We start from the raw sequence: 18,599 nt of genomic DNA, 5'->3' as shown, positions 1-18,599 counted from the left end.
CGTGCAGGGCTACCGGAGCCGGCGCGGAGGAAAGGAGGCCGGGGGGCAGAGAGGCCAGCCCGCCGATCGGTGGGCCCCGATCATGGGCCAGGACACTACGGAGGCCCCCACCAGCGTCGGACCCCCCTTCCCCTCCCCACAGGCCGCCCCCGGACCCGCCAACGCCGAGGTCCCGCCGGCTCAGAGGATGTTAGAATGACGCCGGCGGGAATCGGCGTTTTGTTGACGGCCGCTCGGCCCATCCGAGTCGGTGAATCGGCACGCTGGCCCGGGTCGAAGAGTCGCCGCATACCCCGACCAGCGCCGCGCCAACCACGCTTGCATCGATGGCGCCGATTCTCCACACTGCGGAGAATTGCGACCCGCCGTCAGGGCGACGTGGGGCGGCGCCGCGCCAATTCTCCGACCCGGCCGGGGAGTCGGAGAATTCCGCTCAATAAGTCTATTCTGTCAGAGAGATTTGGGAGAAACGGGAAGGATCTGATAATGGCAGAAAAATTACTAAACAGCACCAGTAGCGGCTAAAGGCTGCGCTTGGCTTCCCTTTCCCCATCAGTGATTAAAGTTATTATATTGTGTGAGACAGTTGCTATGCATAATGATTCCCATGGCTTCATCATTCTATCAACCAAATGTTTATTACACAGGAGCATGACACTTTTCATCTTGTCAACCGGTCCCATTATAATGTTCCATTTATATAATGCTTTTAATATAATAAAATATCCCAAGGTGCTTCCCAGGACACCTATTAAAAGTAGAAAACGAGTCATGTAGGTGGTAGAGGCGGGCACGATAGCGTCATTTAAGATGTGTCTAGACAGATACATGAATGGGCAGGGAGCAGAGGGATACAGATCCTAAGAAAATAGGCGACAATTTTAGATAGAGGATCTGGATCGGCGCAGGCTGGGAGGGCCGAAGGGCCTGTTCCTGTGCTGTAATTTTTCTATTGTTCTGACATGCCAATAGACCAGATGACCTTATTTTAAGGAGCACTTTGAAGGAGGAAAGCAGGATGGGGAGGTGGAGGGAGGGAATTTCAGGGCTTATGGCCACCCACTAGAGGAGCGATTAAAATCCAGGATGCTCAAGTGGCTAGAAGTAGATGAACGCATATATTTTGCGGGGGGGTTGTCGGACTGGAGAGTACAACGGTGGGGGAGGGGCAAGGCCCAGGAGGAATTTGATAATGAAAACAGGGATGAGAGTCAACGAATACAGTAGTGATGGGTGAACAGGACTTGGTGTGTTTTTTTTATTTTATTCAGTCATGGGATGTATTTATAAATTTATAAATGCTGGGCCTGCATTTATTGCCCATCCTTGCCCTTGAAGGGAAAGTTAAGAGTCAACCACATTGCGGTGGCACATGTAGGCCAGACCAATCAAGGATAGCAGATTTCCTTCTCTGAAGGGCATTAGTGAACCAGATTGGGTTTTACACCTATCAACAATGGTTTCATGGTCATCATTAGACTTTTAATTCTAGATTCTTACTGAATTCAAATTTTACCATCTACCATGGTGGGATTCGAACCTGGTCCCCAAAGCATTATTATCCTGGGTAAATTGATTACTAGTCTGATGACAAACCACACACCGCTGCTTCACTGCCTCTGAAGATAACCTCAAGTTTATGGAAGCCAGTCAGGAGTGCGTTGGGATAGTTGGGAACAAAGATTGGAGCGCAGCCAAAAACAATAGCCAGAGGACGTCAACTACCAATACAAATGCGGCACGGTGGCACAATGGTTGGTGCTGCCACCTCATGGCGCCAGGGGCCTGGGTTCAATTCCAGTTGGGTGACTGTGTGTGTGAAGTTTGCACATTTTCCCCGTGTCTGTGCCGGTTTCCTCCGGATGCTCCGGTTTCCTCCCACAGTCCAAAGATGTGCAGGTTAGGTGGATTGGACATGCTAAATTGCCCTTTAGTGTCCAAAGGACGTGCAGGTTAGGCGGGGTTATGGGGAGGGGGGGGGTGCCTGGTTGGGTGCTCTTTCAGAGGGTTGGTGCAGACTCGATGGGCTGAATGGCCTCCTTCTGCACTGTAGGGATTCTATGAACTGTACCACAGCATGAGATGCTGTCATTGACAAGACAAAGCCAAGGATTGGGCTAGCTGATTTTAATTGAAAAGTAATTGGCATCTATGATGTTTGCTACAGTCAGAATTTAACATTTTAGGTAACGCATTCTCTGTTTTGTTTTGTTTTTCTTTCTGAAGGATTCCGTTGTCCACAATCCTAACTGGGCTGTGTTGAGATCTTCCGGGGGTGGGGGGTTCTGCTACAAAATTGAGACAAGCGCAGTTGGCAAAAGTGAGAAGAATGTGTGTGGCAGCCTGGCTGTGGACATTCACCCCCTTTGAGAGACACTGAATGGAACAGCCCTGAATGGAAAACACACCCAGCGAGCTCCCAGCTCTTCTGAAGGAGGATGTGGAAAGGTAAAGGATCTGAATTTGAAACAAAAAGTTTTTAAAATCTTATTATATGGCTATACAGTGGGATAATGTGCCAAAATCAAAGAAACACAAGAGTAGTTGGGTGATAGGTGTTGGAGTTAAAGGAGGAAGGTGGGTCACTGAGCAAGTAATCCAGAGGCCCAGGCAAATGTTATGTAGTTGGTGGAATTTAAACACCTGGAACATAAAGCTAGTCTCAATAATAGTGACCATCGATTGTTGTGAAAAAACACATCCGATTCACTAATGTCCTTTAGGGAAGGAAATCTGCCATCTTTACCCGGTCTGGCCTACATGTGACTCCAGACCCACAGGAACATGGTTGCCCCTTAACGGCCTTCTGAAATGGACCAGCAAGCTACTTAGTTCGAGGGCAATTCGCCATGGCCAACAAATAGTTAGCTTTGGTTGCTGGGATGACAGTTCAATAGGTCGCCAACACTTACTGTCCAGCCACGCCCACATCCCATGAAAGAATTTTTAAAATATCAAACAAGAAGAGTCCAAGGCATGCAGGATGAGTGAGAGGAGGGGTGTTGAGGAACCCGACGTACACTTCACATCTCGAAGACATTCTGGGCTTTTCCAGTCATTGGACTTTTATCTGGCCCACCACATCTGCCACGGAGGGACCCCACGTGCTGGGGTGGAAAATCCATATATTCATTCAGGGGCATCGCTGGCAAGGTCAGTACTTGTTGTACATCCTTAATTCCCCTTGAGAGCAATTTCGTGTCAACCACTATGCTCTGGATCTGGGGCCATATGTAGGCCAGACCTTCCCTAAGGGCAGCAGATTTCCTTCCCTAAATGGCATTAGTGAACCAGATGTGTTTTTACAACAATCAACGATAGTTTCATGGTTACCGTAACCGAGAATAATTTTCAATTCCAAATGTTTTTTTTAAATTAGTTCAATTTATGAATTGAATTTCAATTCCACTAGTTGCCATTGTGGGATTGGAACCCATGTCCCCAGAGTGTTAGCCTAAACCACTAGATTCCCAGGCTACTGAAATTACCACTACACCACCATCTCCCTTGGAATGTACCCGCGATTCTTTGCGTTGTTCATACCAATGTGATTCCTCCCTCCCCACCGTCCCACCACCCTCCCTCCTACCCACCGCCACTTCCTGTGGCTTTGGAATCCCTCTTGTCCTCTCCAACGCTGAACAACGTCAGAAAACTTGCTGTCTACCCCTTAGCCTCCCAATCCTGTCTGCCGTTGGAATGTAACCCTGGCTGTTTGAAAATCTCCTAGTCTCCATTTGACATCATGTTATCTGTAATGTCCGGCGTTGGATTTAGCCTGTGGCAAGAAACTACTGACTTTCAAAATTGCTGATTGGTTTTGCCCGTCAGAATATATAAAGTACAAAGATTCTGGGTGTCATGCGGAGGAGTATATCCATTACGGAGAACATGGATGCAGACATCCAGGAACAAATGCTCCGTGTTAGTTCTGTAACCCTATTATTCTATGAGCACGAAGCAGAAACATTTAGCGAAGGGTAAGGCAAAATTATGACTCATATCATTTTGTAAGCGCGAGTGTTGGAATATACCCTTGTATGAAAATAATTGGCTGTGTAAATTCATGCAAACCTAACTTGGGAGTTCAGATTTTCATTGGCCTTTATCGCTTAAGGATATTGATGTTATGTTGATTGTGTCATATATTTTAGAATCACATTATGCACTGAATGTGTCTTGTTCAATCCTGTCTGATGTAGTGATGATTCATTAAGTATCTGATCTGAAAAATGTTTTGAACCAGCTGCATGTCGTCAACAGTCAATAACTTGGAGAAATTATTCTCTGCGCTCTTCGACATTAATGCCTTGTAATTATGCAGTGGGCTAACTTTCTTGTTGTCTGATCGTGCTGCTGGGAGGCGACTTGGGCTGTTTTACTGTAGCAAAGGTGTTACGTAAATGCAACTTGTTGTAGGGATATTAATATACCTTGGGGCCTTTAGATATAGGAGCAGAATTAGGCCATTCGGGACATCGAGTCTGGTCCGCCATTCGATCATTGCTGATAAGTTTTTCATCCCCAATCTCCCGCATTTTCCCGTAACCCCTGATCTCCTTATTAATCAAGAACCTATCGATCTCTGTCTTAAAGACACTCAGTGACCTGGGGCGAGATCCTCCGACCCCCCGCCGGGTCGGAGAATCGACGGGGGCTGGCGCGAATCCCGCCCCCGCCGGTTGCCGAATTCTCCGGCACCGGAGATTCGGCGGGGGCGGGAATCGCGCCGGTTAGCGCCCCCCCCCCCCGTGATTCTCCGGACCGGATGGGCCGAAGTCCCGCTTCTAGAATGCCTGTCCCGCCGGCGTGGATTCAACCACCTCTCCTACCGGCGGGGCAAGACGGCGCGGGCGGGCTCCGGGGTCCTGGGGGGGGCGCGGGGCGATCTGGCCCCGAGGGGTGCCCCCACGGTGGCCTGGCCCGCGATCGGGGCCCACCGATCCGCGGGCGGGCCTGTGCCGTGGGGGCACTCTTTTCCTTCCGCCTTCGCCACGGTCTCCACCATGGCGGAGGTGGAAGAGACTCCCTCCACAGCGCATGCGCGGGGATGCCGTGAGCGGCCGCTGACGCTCCCGCGCATGCGCCGCCCGGCAATGTCATTTCCGCGCCAGCTGGCGGGGCACTTCCGCCAGCTGGCGGGGTGGAAATCAGTCCGGCGCGGGCCTAGCCCCTCAAGGTTGCTGGGATTACCGACTGATTTGTGCCGTTTTTGGCGCCGGTCGGCGGACATCGCGCCGATACTGGAGAATTTTGTCCCTGGTCTCTACAGCCTTCTGCGGCAAAGAGTTCCACAGATTCACCACCCTCTGGCTGAAGAAATTCCTCCTCATCTCTGTTTTAAAGGATCGTCCCATTAGTCTGAGGCTGTGTCCTCGGGTTCTAGTCTCTCCTACCAGTGGAAACATCTTCTCCACGTCCACTCTATCTAGGCCTCTCAGTAGTCTGTGAGTTTAAATAAAATCCCCCTCATTCTTCTAAACTCCATTGATAACAGAAACAGAATCCTCATATGACAAGCCCTTCATTTCCAGGATCATTCTTGTGAACTTCCTATGGATCCCCTCAAAGGCCAGCAAATCCTCCGTTAGATACAGGGCCCAAAACTGCTCACAGTATTCCAAATGCTGCTGGTTTAGCACAGTGGGCTAAACAGCTGGTTTGTAATGCAGAACAAGGCCAGCAGCGTGGGTTCAATTCCCGTACCGGCCTCCTGAACAGGCGCCTGAATGTGGCGACTAGGGACTTTTCACAGTAACTTCATTGAAGCCTCCTTGTGACAATAAGTGATTATTATTATTATTATTAAATGGGGTCTGACCAGAGCATTATAAATCCAATGCTTTCTCTATCAGTTTGCGTACTCAGCAAATAGACGACTGCATGACCCCACCGGGTCGGAGAATGGCCGTAGGCCGCCGTGAATCCCGCCCCCGCCCCCGCCGAAGTCTCCGGTACCGGAGATTGGGCGGGGGCGGGAATCGGGTCGCGCCGTTGGCGGGACCCCCCGCTGGATTCTCCGGCCCGGATGGGCCGAAGTCCCGCCCAGAAATTGCCTTTCCCGCCGGCGTAAATCAAACCTGGTATTTACCGGCGGGACCAGGCGGCGTGGGCGGGCTCCGGGGTCCTGGGGGGGGCCCGGGGCGATCTGACCCCGGGGGGTGCCCCCACGGTGGCCTGGCCCGCGATCGGGGCCCACCGATTCGCGGGCGGGCCTGTGCCGTGGGGGCACTCGTTCCCTTCCGCCTCCGCCACGGCCTCCACCATGGCGGAGGCAGAAGAGACTCTCCCCACTGCGCATGCGCGGGAAACTGTCAGCGGCCGCTGACGCTCCCGCGCATGCGCCGCATTTCCGCGCCAGCTGGCGGGGCAACAAACGCCATTTCCACCAGCTGGCAGGGTGGAAATCCCTCCGGCGTCGGCCTAGCCCCTCAATGTTGGGGCTAGGCCGCCAAAGATGCGGAGCATTCCGCACCTTTAGGCCGGCGCGATGCCCGTCTGATTGGCGCCGTGTTTGGCGCCAGTCAGCGGACATCGCGCCGTTGGGGGAGAATTTCGCCCCTGATGTGAGAAAAGAAACATTTTCACCCAGCGAGTGGTTTGGGTCTGGAATGCACTGCCTGGTGGAGGCAGGTTCAACGGAGGCATTCAAGAGGGCATTAGCTGATTATTCGAATAGAAACAGTGGCGGGAGTGTCCGACCCCCCCGCCGGGTGGGAGAATCGCCGGGGGTCGGCGTGAAACCCGCCCCCGCCTTCCTCCCAATTCTCCCGCCCCCCCCGGATTCTCCGGCCAGCGCTGGGCCGAAGCACTGCCCGTTCGATGCCGGTCCCGCCGGCATAAATTGGAGTTGGCGGGACCTGGCAGCGCGGGCAGGCTCCAGGGTTCTTGGGGGGTTGCAGGGGGATCTGGCCCCGGGAGGTGCCCCCACGGTGGCCTGGCCCGCGGTCGGGGCCCGCCGATCCGCGGGCGGGCCTGTGCCGTGGGGGCACTCTATTCCTTCCGCATCGGCGGCTGTGGTCCTCCGCCATTCCCGGTGCGGAAGTGACTCCATGTGCGCATGCGCGGGGATGACGCCTGCACACGCTGGCGCTCCCGCGCATGCGCCGACTCGCGCCAGCCGGCGGAGGCCCTTCGGCGCCGGTTGGCGTGGCGCCAGGCCCCTATCCCGCCAGCCGGCGGGGCGCCAACCACTCCGGGGCGGGCCTAGCCCCTGAAGGTGCGGCCCGACGCCGGAGTGGTTCACGCCACTCCGTCCCGCCGGAACCCGCCCCCGCCCCCGCGGGTATGGGAGAATCCTGCCCAATGTGCTCGGGGAAAAGGCAGGAGAATGGCACTAAGTCATAATGCTCATTTGGAGAGCTTGTGCGGATATGAACGGCCTCCTTAGTGATCCTGTAATTCTTATTATGTAAGAAAATGTGGTAGACAAATTGCACACAATGTCCTACAAAGACCAACGGATGTCCAATTCATCTATTTTGGTGGTTTACGTTGAGGATTCAACATTGGTGAAAAACTGGATTGCTTGAACATTTTTCCATGTTTTCTGTTCCAATGCTTACCAGCTTTTTTTGCCAAAAGTGTTCTTTGCGGGGGTGGAGAGGCTGATTTTGGCCTTCATTTGGGCGGGTAAGGGTGCTAGTATTCATCGAACGGTCCCGCAAAGGGACCGGCAGTCAGGAGGTATTGCGTCAGGGCAGCACGGTGGTGCAGTGGTTAGCATTGTTGCCTCACGGTGCCGAGGTCCCAGGTTTGATCCCGGCTCAGGGTCACTGTCCGTGTGGAGTTTGCACCTTCTCCCCGTGTTTGCGTGCGTTTCACCCCCACAACCCAAAGATGTGCAGAGCAGGTGGATTGGCCACACTAAATTGCCCCTTAATTGGAAAAAAATGAATTGGGTACTCTAAATTTATTTTTAAAAAGGAGGTATGGCGTTGCCGAACTTGATCTATTATTGGGCGGCGAACGCAGGGAAGGCGTTGGGTTGGTGTGGGGATCAGGAGGCAGTGTGGGTGAGGATGGAGTTAGACCCATGTAAGGGGACGGGGCTGCGGGCGTTGGCAATGGCCTCGCTGCCGTTCTCTCCAGCGAAGTATTCAGGTAATCCGGTAGTGGTGGTGACGTTGAAAATCTGGCATCAAATTCAGCAGCTTTTTAAATGTCGAAGCGGGTGGCGATTTGTGATAATCATATACAAGACGGAATGCCAAGTTTCGGGGCTGGTTGGATAAGGGGGTGGATGGCATGGGGGGGGGCATGATTTTGGTGGGACGTTTCACGAGCCTGGAGGACCTGTCAGAGAATTTAGGGTTTTCGCAGGCGGAAATCTTTAGATATCTGCAGGTCTGGGACTTTTAGAGGAAGGTTTTCCCGTCTTTTCCAGTAGCGGAAAGGGCCTCACTGCTGGAAAGGGTTTTGAAGCTCGCGGGGCTGGAAGAGGCGAGTACCTCGGGAATTTACGAGAGGATAATGGTGGAAGAAACTGCTTCCCTGGTGGGAAGTAAGGCCAAGTGGGAGGAGGAGGTGGGGTTGGCATTAGAGGAGGGGGTGAGGTGTGAGGCCTTGCGTAGGGTGAAAGCCACTAACCCGGGTTAGGTTGAGTCGGTTGTTTGAGGGGGTGGAAGATAAGTGTGAGCGCTATGGGAGGGGCCCGCAAACCATGTGCCTGTGGTCTGGGCTGCTGGGATTTTGGGTCTCCACCTTCAGAACCATGTTGGATATTTTACAGATGGATGGTAGGCCCAGTCCCCTAGCGGCCTTTTTGAGGTGTCAGACCTGCAGACGGATGCGGGACAGGTGTCCTGCCTCGGTAATCGCCCACAGGCGGGTTCTGTTAGAATGGAAGTCTGTTTCTTCACCCAGTGCCTCGGTGTGGCTGGAGGATCTCGGAGTTTTTGCATCTTGAGAAAGTCAAATACGCGTTAAGGGGAGCAATTGAGAGGTTCTAAAAAAAGATGGCGGCCTTTTATTGTGTTCTTTAATGAGCTAGTCACCATCAGCTGTTAAGAGGGGGTGGGGTGAGAGGGGGTTTATGCTGCTGTGTTTGGTTATTAGTTTTGTTTTATGGTTCTGTATTTATTAAAAAATGTATTTTTTTAAAACTAGCTTGCTTGTCCTTGGTATCTTTCACGACCACCCGAACAGACGGACTGAGCCTCAAATTAACATCTCTTTTGAAGGAGAGAACTGTTCAATATACAGCACTCCTTCAAGTACGGCAGCAAAGTGTTAACCTGAAGTACTTTTTTCATAGAATTTACAGTGCAGAAGGAGGCCATTCGGCCCATTGAGTCTGCACCGGCTCTTGGAAAGAGCACCCTACCCACACCTCCAGCCCACCTCATCCCCATAACCCAGTAACCGCACCCAACACTAAGGGCAATTTTGGACACTAAGGGCAATTTATCATGGCCAATCCACTTAACCTGTACATCTTTGGACTGTGGGAGGAAACCGGAGCACCCGGCGGAAACCCACGCACACACGGGGCGAACGTGCAGACAGTGACCCAAGCCAGGAATCGAACCTGGGACCTTGGAGCTGTGAAGCAATTGTGCTAACCACTATGCTACCGTGCTGCCCTTGATCATTTTCTTGCGTGAGACTGATGCTTATGATCGCAAATAACGTCTGTACTGCCAGGTTGGGGAGAGGGGATTGGTTCTGATTGCTGTGCAGGGGGAGGGTCTGTAATGAGGCACCACTGAATAGGTCGTCAGTACTCAAATGTAGCAGGTTTATTTGGGACCTCAGGGGGTAGTCAGCTCTGCCCTTTTGCAAGTTACCCCAGGCCCAGCTAAGAATTCCATGCTCATCCAATGATGAACAGCAAACCAGCGATAGCGGAAGAGATCAAACCTCAAATAGACAACTCCAGCTTAAGGTGGAGGATCCTTTGGAAAGAGGATTTGGGTGATTCCTTTAAGCAGCTATGAGAAAGGCAACAAGAAACCACATGTATTCTTTTCCCTAGTCTTATTGCTCAGCAATGTTGAAAATGGGAGGCTCCTATGAGTGACTGAGGTGGAAAGCGCAGGACCACGAGCTGTAAATAAATAAGCAGAGGATCTGCCCTGAGGCAGATCATTACTACAGGCACCACACAAATGTGAGGACCAGTGCATGAACAATGGGCACTTGGACAAGGTGCCACTCAGTTAGCGTTGTCCTTTGAAGCACAGTTTGGCAAGGGATTGACGCTTTCATTGGGGGAAGCAACAGGAGAAAATTGGCAGAGAGAAATAATAGCAGCTGGCGTGAAGTTCCACTTATAGCAGTTAGATTTCTAAATTCCAAACGCACTTTGGTAGCCCATGGTGACTCCACTCACATGACTGGCAAGACTAATTATTCAACTATTTCTAATTGTCGAAATGACCCCGCCGGAGAGAGGCTGGTGAGCAGTGTCCTGTAAATGTGCCTGAGTTGAATATGTAGCGTTCCACCTTTCCCCCGGTTTCACAATGATATAAGTCTGCAGTGACTGTCACTGACAGAACCATGGACACATTCACCACGTCGCTCGACCAGGGATTTTGAGATACCTGGGTGGAGCACGTACAGAAAGACCGGTACATCATGGCCATGAGCTCCTTCCTAATTTGTTTTCCAATATTCACTGTATCCAGATGCTCCAATACCCCCGAGAGCAGGAAACTGCCCTTAAATATTAAAATACTTCCCCCCTCGCTTTCGTATGCTTCCTTTGATCTTCCTTTCCAGTCTCCATTTCTTTACTTTCCCCTTTCATAGATACATAGAAGATAGGAGCAGGAGGAGGCCTTTTGGCCCTTCGAGCCTGCTCCGCCATTCATCACCATCATGGCTGATCATCCAACTCAATAGCCTCATCCTGCTTTCTCCCCATAGCCTTTGATCCCATTCTCCCCAAGTGCAATATCTAGCCGCCTCTTGAATATATTCAATGATTTAGCATCAACTTCCTGCGGTAATGAATTCCACAGGCTCACCACTCTTTGGGTGAAGAAATGTCTCCTTATCTCTGTCCAAAATGGTTTACCCTGAATCCTCAGACTGTGACATCTGGGGCGTCATTCTCCGACCCCCCGCCGGGTCGGAGAATGGCCGTTGGCCGGCGTGAATCCCGCCTCCGCCGAAGTCTCCGGTACCGGAGATTGGGCGGGGACGGAAATCGGGCCGCACCGGTTGGCGGGACCCCCCGCTGGATTCTCCGGCCTGGATGGGCCGAAGTCCCGCCCAGAAATTGCCTGTCCCGCCGGCGTAAATCAAACCTGGTATTTACCGGCGGGACCAGGCGGCGTGGGCGGGCTCCGGGGTCCTGGGGGGGGGGGGGGGGCGCGGGGCGATCTGACCCCGGGGGGTGCTCCCACGGTGGCCTGGCCCGTGATCGGGGCCCACCAATCCGCGGGCGGGCCTGTGCCGTGGGGGCACTCTTTCCCTTCCGCCTCCGCCACGGCCTCCACCATGGCGGAGGCGGAAGAGACTCTCCCCACTGCGCATGCGCGGGAAACTGACAGCGGCCGCTGACGCTCACGCGCATGCGCCGGGAAACTGACCGCGGCCGCTGACGCTCCCGCGCATGCGCCGCATTTCCGCGCCAGCTGGCGGGGCAACAAACGCCATTTCCGCCAGCTGGCGGGGCGGAAATCCCTCCGGTGTCGGCCTAGCCCCTCAATGTTGGGGCTAGGCCGCCAAAGATGCGGAGCATTCCGCACCTTTGGGCCGGCGCGATGCCCGTCTGATTGGCGCCGTCTTTGGCGCCAGTCGGCGGACATCGCGCCGTTGGGGGAGAATTTCGCCCCTGGTTCTGGACACACCCATCATTGATAACATCTTCCTTGCATCTATCCTGTCTAGTCCTATTAGAATTGTATAAGTCTCTATGAGTTCCCTCTCATTCTTCTGAACTCCAGCGAGAACAATCCCAACCTAGTCAATCTCTCCACATATGACAGTCCCTCCGTCCCTGGAATCAGTCTGGTAAACCTTCGCTGCACTCCCTCGAGAGCAAGAACATTCTTCCTCAGAGAAGGAGACCAAAACTGCGCACAGTACTCCAAGTGTGGCCTCACCAAGGCCCTGTACAATTGCAGCAACACAGCCCTGCTTCTATACTCGAAACCTCTCGCAATGAAGGCCAACACACCATTAGCCTTCTTTACCGCCTGCTGCACCTGCATGCTTACCTTCAGCGACTGGTGCACAAGGACACCCAGGTCCCACTGCACACTCCCCTCTCCCAATTTACAACCATTCCGGTAGTAATCTGCCGTCCTGTTTTTGCTTCCAAAATGAATAACCTCACACTTATCCAAATTATACTGCATCTGCCATTGATTTGCCCACTCGCCCAACCTGTCCAGATCTTGCTGTAGGATCTCTGCATTCTCGTCACAATTCACCCTCCCACCTAGTTTGGTATCATCTGCAAACTTTGAGATGTTACATTTTGTTCCCTCATCCAAATCATTAATATATATTGTGAATAACTGGGGTCCCAGCACCAATCCCTGTGGTACCCCACTAGTTACTGTCTGCCAATTTGAAAAGGGCCCATTAATCCCTACTCTTTGTTTCCTCTCTGCCAACCAGTTTTCTATCCACCTCAATACATTTCCCCCAATCCCATGCGGTTTAGGTTTGCACAATAACCTCTTATGTGGGACTTTGTCAAACGCCTTCTGTAAGTCCAAATATACCACATCGACTGGCTCCCCCTTGTCGACTGTACTGGTTACCCCTTCAAAGAATTCCAACAGATTTGTCAAGCCTGATTTTCCCTTCATAAATCCATGCTGACTCTGACTGATCCTGCCACTGCTTTCTAAATGTTCCGCTATAAAGCCCTTGATAATGGATTCAAGCATTTTCCCCACTTGTCTATAATTCCCTGCTTTCTCTCTACCTCCCTTTTTGAATATCGGAGTGACGTGAGCTACCCTCCAATCTGCAGGGACAGTTCCAGAGTCTATAGAATCCCGGAAGATGACCACCAATGCATCCACTATTTCCAGAGCCACCTCCTTAAGCTCTCTGGGATGCAGATTCTCAGGCCCTGGGGAATTATCCGCCTTCATTCTTTATAAGGCCTCTATCCTTTTTGCATCTGATGCACCCCACGTCATCTCTTCCCAATGCATCCTGCTGCTGGTACAATGGCTTTTATCACTTGCTTTCTCCACCATTTCATCTCAAGTGAAACATCTGAGCCCAGAAAATGGTCATTCAAGTGACGAACAGCCAAATAAAATTCCAATATGGTGGGCAGGAGGCGTCCGTACGTTTCCAACCAGAAATATGCCACTTGCCACATGGGATAAAAATATGCTCCTTTTACATGGCACATCCTTTGCTGTGAACTTGAAATGATGCTGAGTCTGCAGAGAAGGTAGACACGCTTGTCAGAGAAAACCATCTCACGTCTAGAGTAGGGGCTGGTTTAGCACACTGGGCTAAATCGCTGGCTTTTATAGCAGACCAAGGCAGGCCAGCAGCACGGTTCAATTCCCGTACCAGCCTCCCCGAACAGGTGCCGGAATGTGGCGACTAGGGGCTTTTCACAGTAACTTCATTGAAGCCTACTCGTGACAATAAGCGATTTTCATTTCATTTCATTTCAGAAGGAAGAAGTACCAAAATAAAGCCTGAGCTGTAGAAAGACATTGACTGGAAACCATCCCAGTGCATCAAAGATCTTAATCCTTTTATTATTATTAATATTTTCTTTCCCTTTCCGATTCCCGTTCCCCTCGGTGTTGTTTGTCTGTGTATGTGAGTAGAAATTGGGGCGAGTTCGAAAGAGGGAAATTGGGAAAGTGGTAGTAGATGGTCAGTTACATTTTCTGGCTGTTTAATTATAATACTGTACGTAATAAAAGGTTCCTTGTGTTTTAAAGTTACAAACCTAAGGACTTCAATCAAGGACCTCATGTATTTTAAATAAAATCTAATTTCACCTGTGTTGCGACTCCAGAAGTGGGGCTGGAATTAACCACGCGCTCATCCAGGGTGTCATGATACAAGGGAGCTTTTGAGTCTACCTGAGGATGCAGATGGGCCTTTGTTTAACATCTCGATGAAAAGACAGTAATTCCGACACTATGGCACTTTACCAGAGCGTAAGCCTTGATTTTTACGCTCAAGTCTTCTAGTGAGACTCATATCATAGAATCTACACAGTGCAGAAGGAGGCCATTCGGCCCACCGTGTCTGCACCGACCCTCCGAAAGAGCACTCCACTCTTGTCCATTCCTCCACCCACACCACCCTAGCCCTGTAACTTAAGCTGTACATCCCTGGGCACCAAGGGGCAATTTAGCATGGCCAATTCACCTAACCTGCACATCTTTGGACTTTGGGAAGAAAGTGTAGCACCCAGTGGAAACTCATGCAGACACGAGGAGAACATACAAACTCCACACAGTCACCCAAGGTTGGAATCAAAGCTGGGTCCCTGGTGCTGTGGGGTAGCAGTACTTACCACTCAAACCCAGAAACTTGATTTAGATTTATTGTCACGTGTACCGAGGTAGTGAAAAGTATTGTTCTGCATACAGTCCAGACAGATCGTTCCATACATGAAAAACAGGACATATGATAAATACACAACGTAAATACATAGACATAGATATCGGGTGATCTTAACCCAGAAGTGAGAATGCTACCAACTAAACCACAGCTATTCTCCTGATACTGCCACTGTTTGATTCTGAGGAATCTAGTAGTTTTGAGTAGGAAGCAGTTTCATAAATTTACTGCTGTATTTTAACTCAACATCTTCCAAGCCACTGCCATCCATTTGGAAACAAGTTTTTGATGCTGAGTCATGTAATCCTAAAGCTTTACATAAAGTCAAATGGATAGTCTGTTAGCACAAATTGACTTCATTGTGTATTTGCAATGAATGGTATGTCCATGCATTGCCAAGCTCATATCCAAAACCTAGGACTCGGCTCCTCCCTTTACAATGGATCTTCGACTTCCTGACCTACAGAACGCAATCTAGAAGCATAAAGTTAATGTGGTAATACCAGGTATTGCAGTACCTGAGAGGTGAATGACCATTGGCTAGACCGCGGGGTCTACCATTGGGTAATGTACATAGCTCCGCCCTGAGAGGCGGGGTATAAGAACCGATGCCGTCCCAGCAGCCTTCACTTCTGTAACATCGCTGCTGGGTACAGTTCTATCTGATTAAAGCTGAATCGATATGACTCCTCGTGGTCTCAAGAGTATTGATTGTGCATCAGTTAATTTATAGATACGCAGCGTATTTAAAATCTTAAATCGGGAATAATTTTGGCTTCAGATAGTTTGAAATATACACTATTGGATAGGCCATGATCAACTCCGATCAAAACGAAAATTGAAATTTGAGGGAATCCGGTTAAGAAGGTCGTACAGTGCTGGTCGGAGGCAATAGAAGAGCTCCTACGTGACTGCTTGGAGTCAGTGGGCTTGTCCATATTTAAGAACACAGCGACCAATCTAAACGAGTATACGACCACCATCACAGACTTTATCAGCAAGTGTGTAGAATGCCAAAGAAGGTAGAACATACGTTCCCCAACAGGAAACCATGGCTTAATCTGGAGATTGACTCCCTACTGAAGGACAGGTCTGAGGCGTTCAAGGCAGACGACCCTGACCTATACACGAAATCCAGGTACGACCTCGCAGTCATCAGGGACGCCAAGAGACAATATCAGACCAAGCTGGAGTCACAGAATAACATCACGGACTCTCTTCAGTTGTGGCAAGGTTTAAACAACATAACGGGCAACAAAGTGAAGCCGAGTAGAATCTCCGACAGCACCACACCCCTCCCTGATGAACTCAATGCATTTTATGCTTGATTCGAGCAGGAAACCATCAAACCGCTGTCAACTGCCCCAGCAGCCTCGGATACATCCATACCTAACGTCACAGCTTCCAAAGTCAGATCAACCTTCTTGAAAGTGAACACTCGGAAAGCGATGGGTCCTGACGGGGTCCCAGGCCGTGCACTCAGACCCTTCGCAGACCAGCTGGCAGATGTGTTCGCGGACATCTTCAACCTCTCCCAACTCCGTTCCAAGGTCCCCACCTGCTTTAAGAAGACCACCATCATTCCCGTGCCAAAAAAGAACCAGGCAATGTGCCTCAACGACTATCATCCAGTGGCCTTGACATTGGTCATTATGAAGTGCTTCAAGAGGTTGGTCATGAGGCACATCAAGTCCATACTCCAGAATGCCTTGATCCACTGCAATTCGCTTACCACCGCAACCGGTCCACAGCAGGCGGCATCTCCTTGGCCCTACACCCATCCCTGGAGCATCTCGACAACAAGGGCTCGTATTTAAGACTCCTATTCATTGACTACAGCTCCACATTCAACAACATAATCCCAGCCAAGCTCATATCCAAAACCTAGGACTCGGCTCCTCCCTTTACAATGGATCTTCGACTTCCTGACCTACAGACCGCAATCTAGAAGCATAAACAAGGTCACCTTCTCCATGATAATCCTCAATACCGGGACCCCTACCAAACTCCCTATACACACAGGACTGTGTGGTAAAATTTGGCTACAACTCCATCTACAGGTTTGCTGATGACACAACCGTAGTGGGTCGGACCTCGAACAACGATGAGTCAGAATACAGGAGGGAGATACAGAGTGGTGTAACAACAACAATCTCTCCCTCAATGTCAGCAAAACTAAAGAGCTTGTCATTGACTTCAGGAAGCAAAATATTGTACACACCCCTGTCAGCATCAATGATGCCGAGGTGGAGATGGTTGACAGCTTCAAATTCCTAGGGGTGCACATCACCAACAATCTGTCCTAGTCCACCCACGTCGACACCATGAACAAGAAAGCACAACAGTGCCTGTACTTTCTCAGGAAACTAAGGAAATTCAGCATGTCCACAGTGACTCTTACCAACTTTTTACTGATGCACCATAGGATGCATCCTATTTGGCTGCCTCACAGCTCGGTTTGGCAACTGCTTGGCCCAAGACCATAAGAAACTACAGAGAGCCGTGAAAACAGCCCAGTCCATCACAGAAATCCGCATCCCATCCATTGGCTATCTCCACCTCCCGCTGGCTTTAATCAAAGACCCCTCCCACCCGGCTTACTCACTCTTCCAACTTCTTCCATCGGGCAACAGATACGAAGGTCTGAGAGCACACACGAACAGACTCAAAAACAACTTCTTCCCCGCCGTTACCAGACTCCAAAACGACCCGCTTATGGACTGAACTGATCTCTTCGCACATCTTCTCTACTGTGCAGTACTGCACTCCTGTATGCTTCACCTGATGTCTGTGTCTATGTATTGACATTGTGTAGTTATGTATGCCCGATGTTTTTTTTCATGTACGGAATGATCTGCTCGGACTGTACGTAAAACAATGCGTTTCACCTCGGTACACAAGACAATAAACAAATCCAATCCAATCCATTATTTAATGGGTGGATTGCCAATATTACCTGCTTTCGACTACTTCTGAAGTCAAAATTGTCTTACTGATTAAGGAGGAAGCCATTGTTTCTGTGTCGTGCAGCATTTCTTATCACCTTGTTACTTTTGGGGGCTTTAACTGCTCTCTGATTGGGTTTTTCTTTGGGTGGTATTTTCCCATCTTCCAGCCACATGTTCCTCGGCGGTACACCATTCACTGACAGCGGGATTCTCTCTTCCCGCCACGCCAATGGGATTTTCCATTGAAGCCACCCTATCCTGCCCGGAAACCCACGGGCGGGGCTGAGCTGCCGCGGGAACAGAGAATCCCAATTGCCAGAGAATTCTGGCCTTTATTGTTGACGAAGTTCCTTACGTTGCCAGCTTTAACCCCATTTCTCCCCAGCTCTCGTGATACGCTGCTTTTTGCTGAGGTGTGCTCATCGTGCTCTTCTGCACTCTTCACACAGGAAGAAGACAAGGGCCGGAATTCTCTGATAATGGGGCTATGTCTCCTGGAGAAAGTCCAGAGTGATTCTCCATTTTGCAAGGGGCCAGTAGGACCCCGGAGTGCTCCTCGCAGCTCCAGCTGCCGATACGGGGCCCTGCACGCCCGGCCGTGGGCCCGCGCATGCGCGCGGCGGCAGCCTGCGGCGCGGCCCCGCACAACAGGGCAGACCCACACCGCAGACCTGCCCCGACAATATAGGCCCCCCACAGATCGCGCGCGCCCGACCATCGGTGGCCCCCGATTGTGAGCCTGGCTGCCCGGGAGGCCCACCCCCCAGTGACGGGTCCCCGTACCAGGGTGGCCGCGGACGAAAACCGCAGCCGCCTCTCCGAGCTCCCGCCTGGTGGAACCATGAGTGAACCATGCCGGCGGGAACTCAGCCAGTTGTCGACAGAGAATCGGCATCTTTCAATGGCCCCCAACCGGCGGCGCGTCAATCGCGCATGTGCGATTGGCGGCGATTCTCCGGTCACTGGAGAATTGTGGGAGCGCCGTCAGACCTGATCGCAGGTCTGACACCCATTCTCCGCCCCCACGCCGAGCGCGATTACTGCGTGGAGGCTTGGAGAATTCCGGCCAAGGTGTTTTGACCATCTGTTCCCCAGGGCATTCAACATGGCCAAGCCCATGTCAACATGCACACTTCCAGC

At 51.3% G+C, this 18,599-nt stretch overlaps 1 protein-coding gene across 1 annotated transcript in view; it reads left to right on the top strand.

Annotated features, from left to right (window-relative positions):
* The window catches only part of LOC140398569 (thyroid hormone receptor alpha-like), a 433,293-nt gene that overhangs the window by 265,273 nt on the left and 149,421 nt on the right, over window positions 1-18,599 (top strand). The window contains exon 3 of the mRNA XM_072487371.1: window positions 2,227-2,448. Within this exon, the coding sequence (XP_072343472.1) occupies window positions 2,396-2,448 (53 nt within the window). The 5' untranslated portion in view covers window positions 2,227-2,395. The remainder of the gene's footprint in view (window positions 1-2,226; window positions 2,449-18,599) is intronic.

Source organism: Scyliorhinus torazame, chromosome 21 (assembly GCF_047496885.1).
Source record: "Scyliorhinus torazame isolate Kashiwa2021f chromosome 21, sScyTor2.1, whole genome shotgun sequence".
Lineage (NCBI taxonomy): Eukaryota > Metazoa > Chordata > Chondrichthyes > Carcharhiniformes > Scyliorhinidae > Scyliorhinus > Scyliorhinus torazame.
This window is presented reverse-complemented; position numbering and strand designations above follow the sequence as displayed.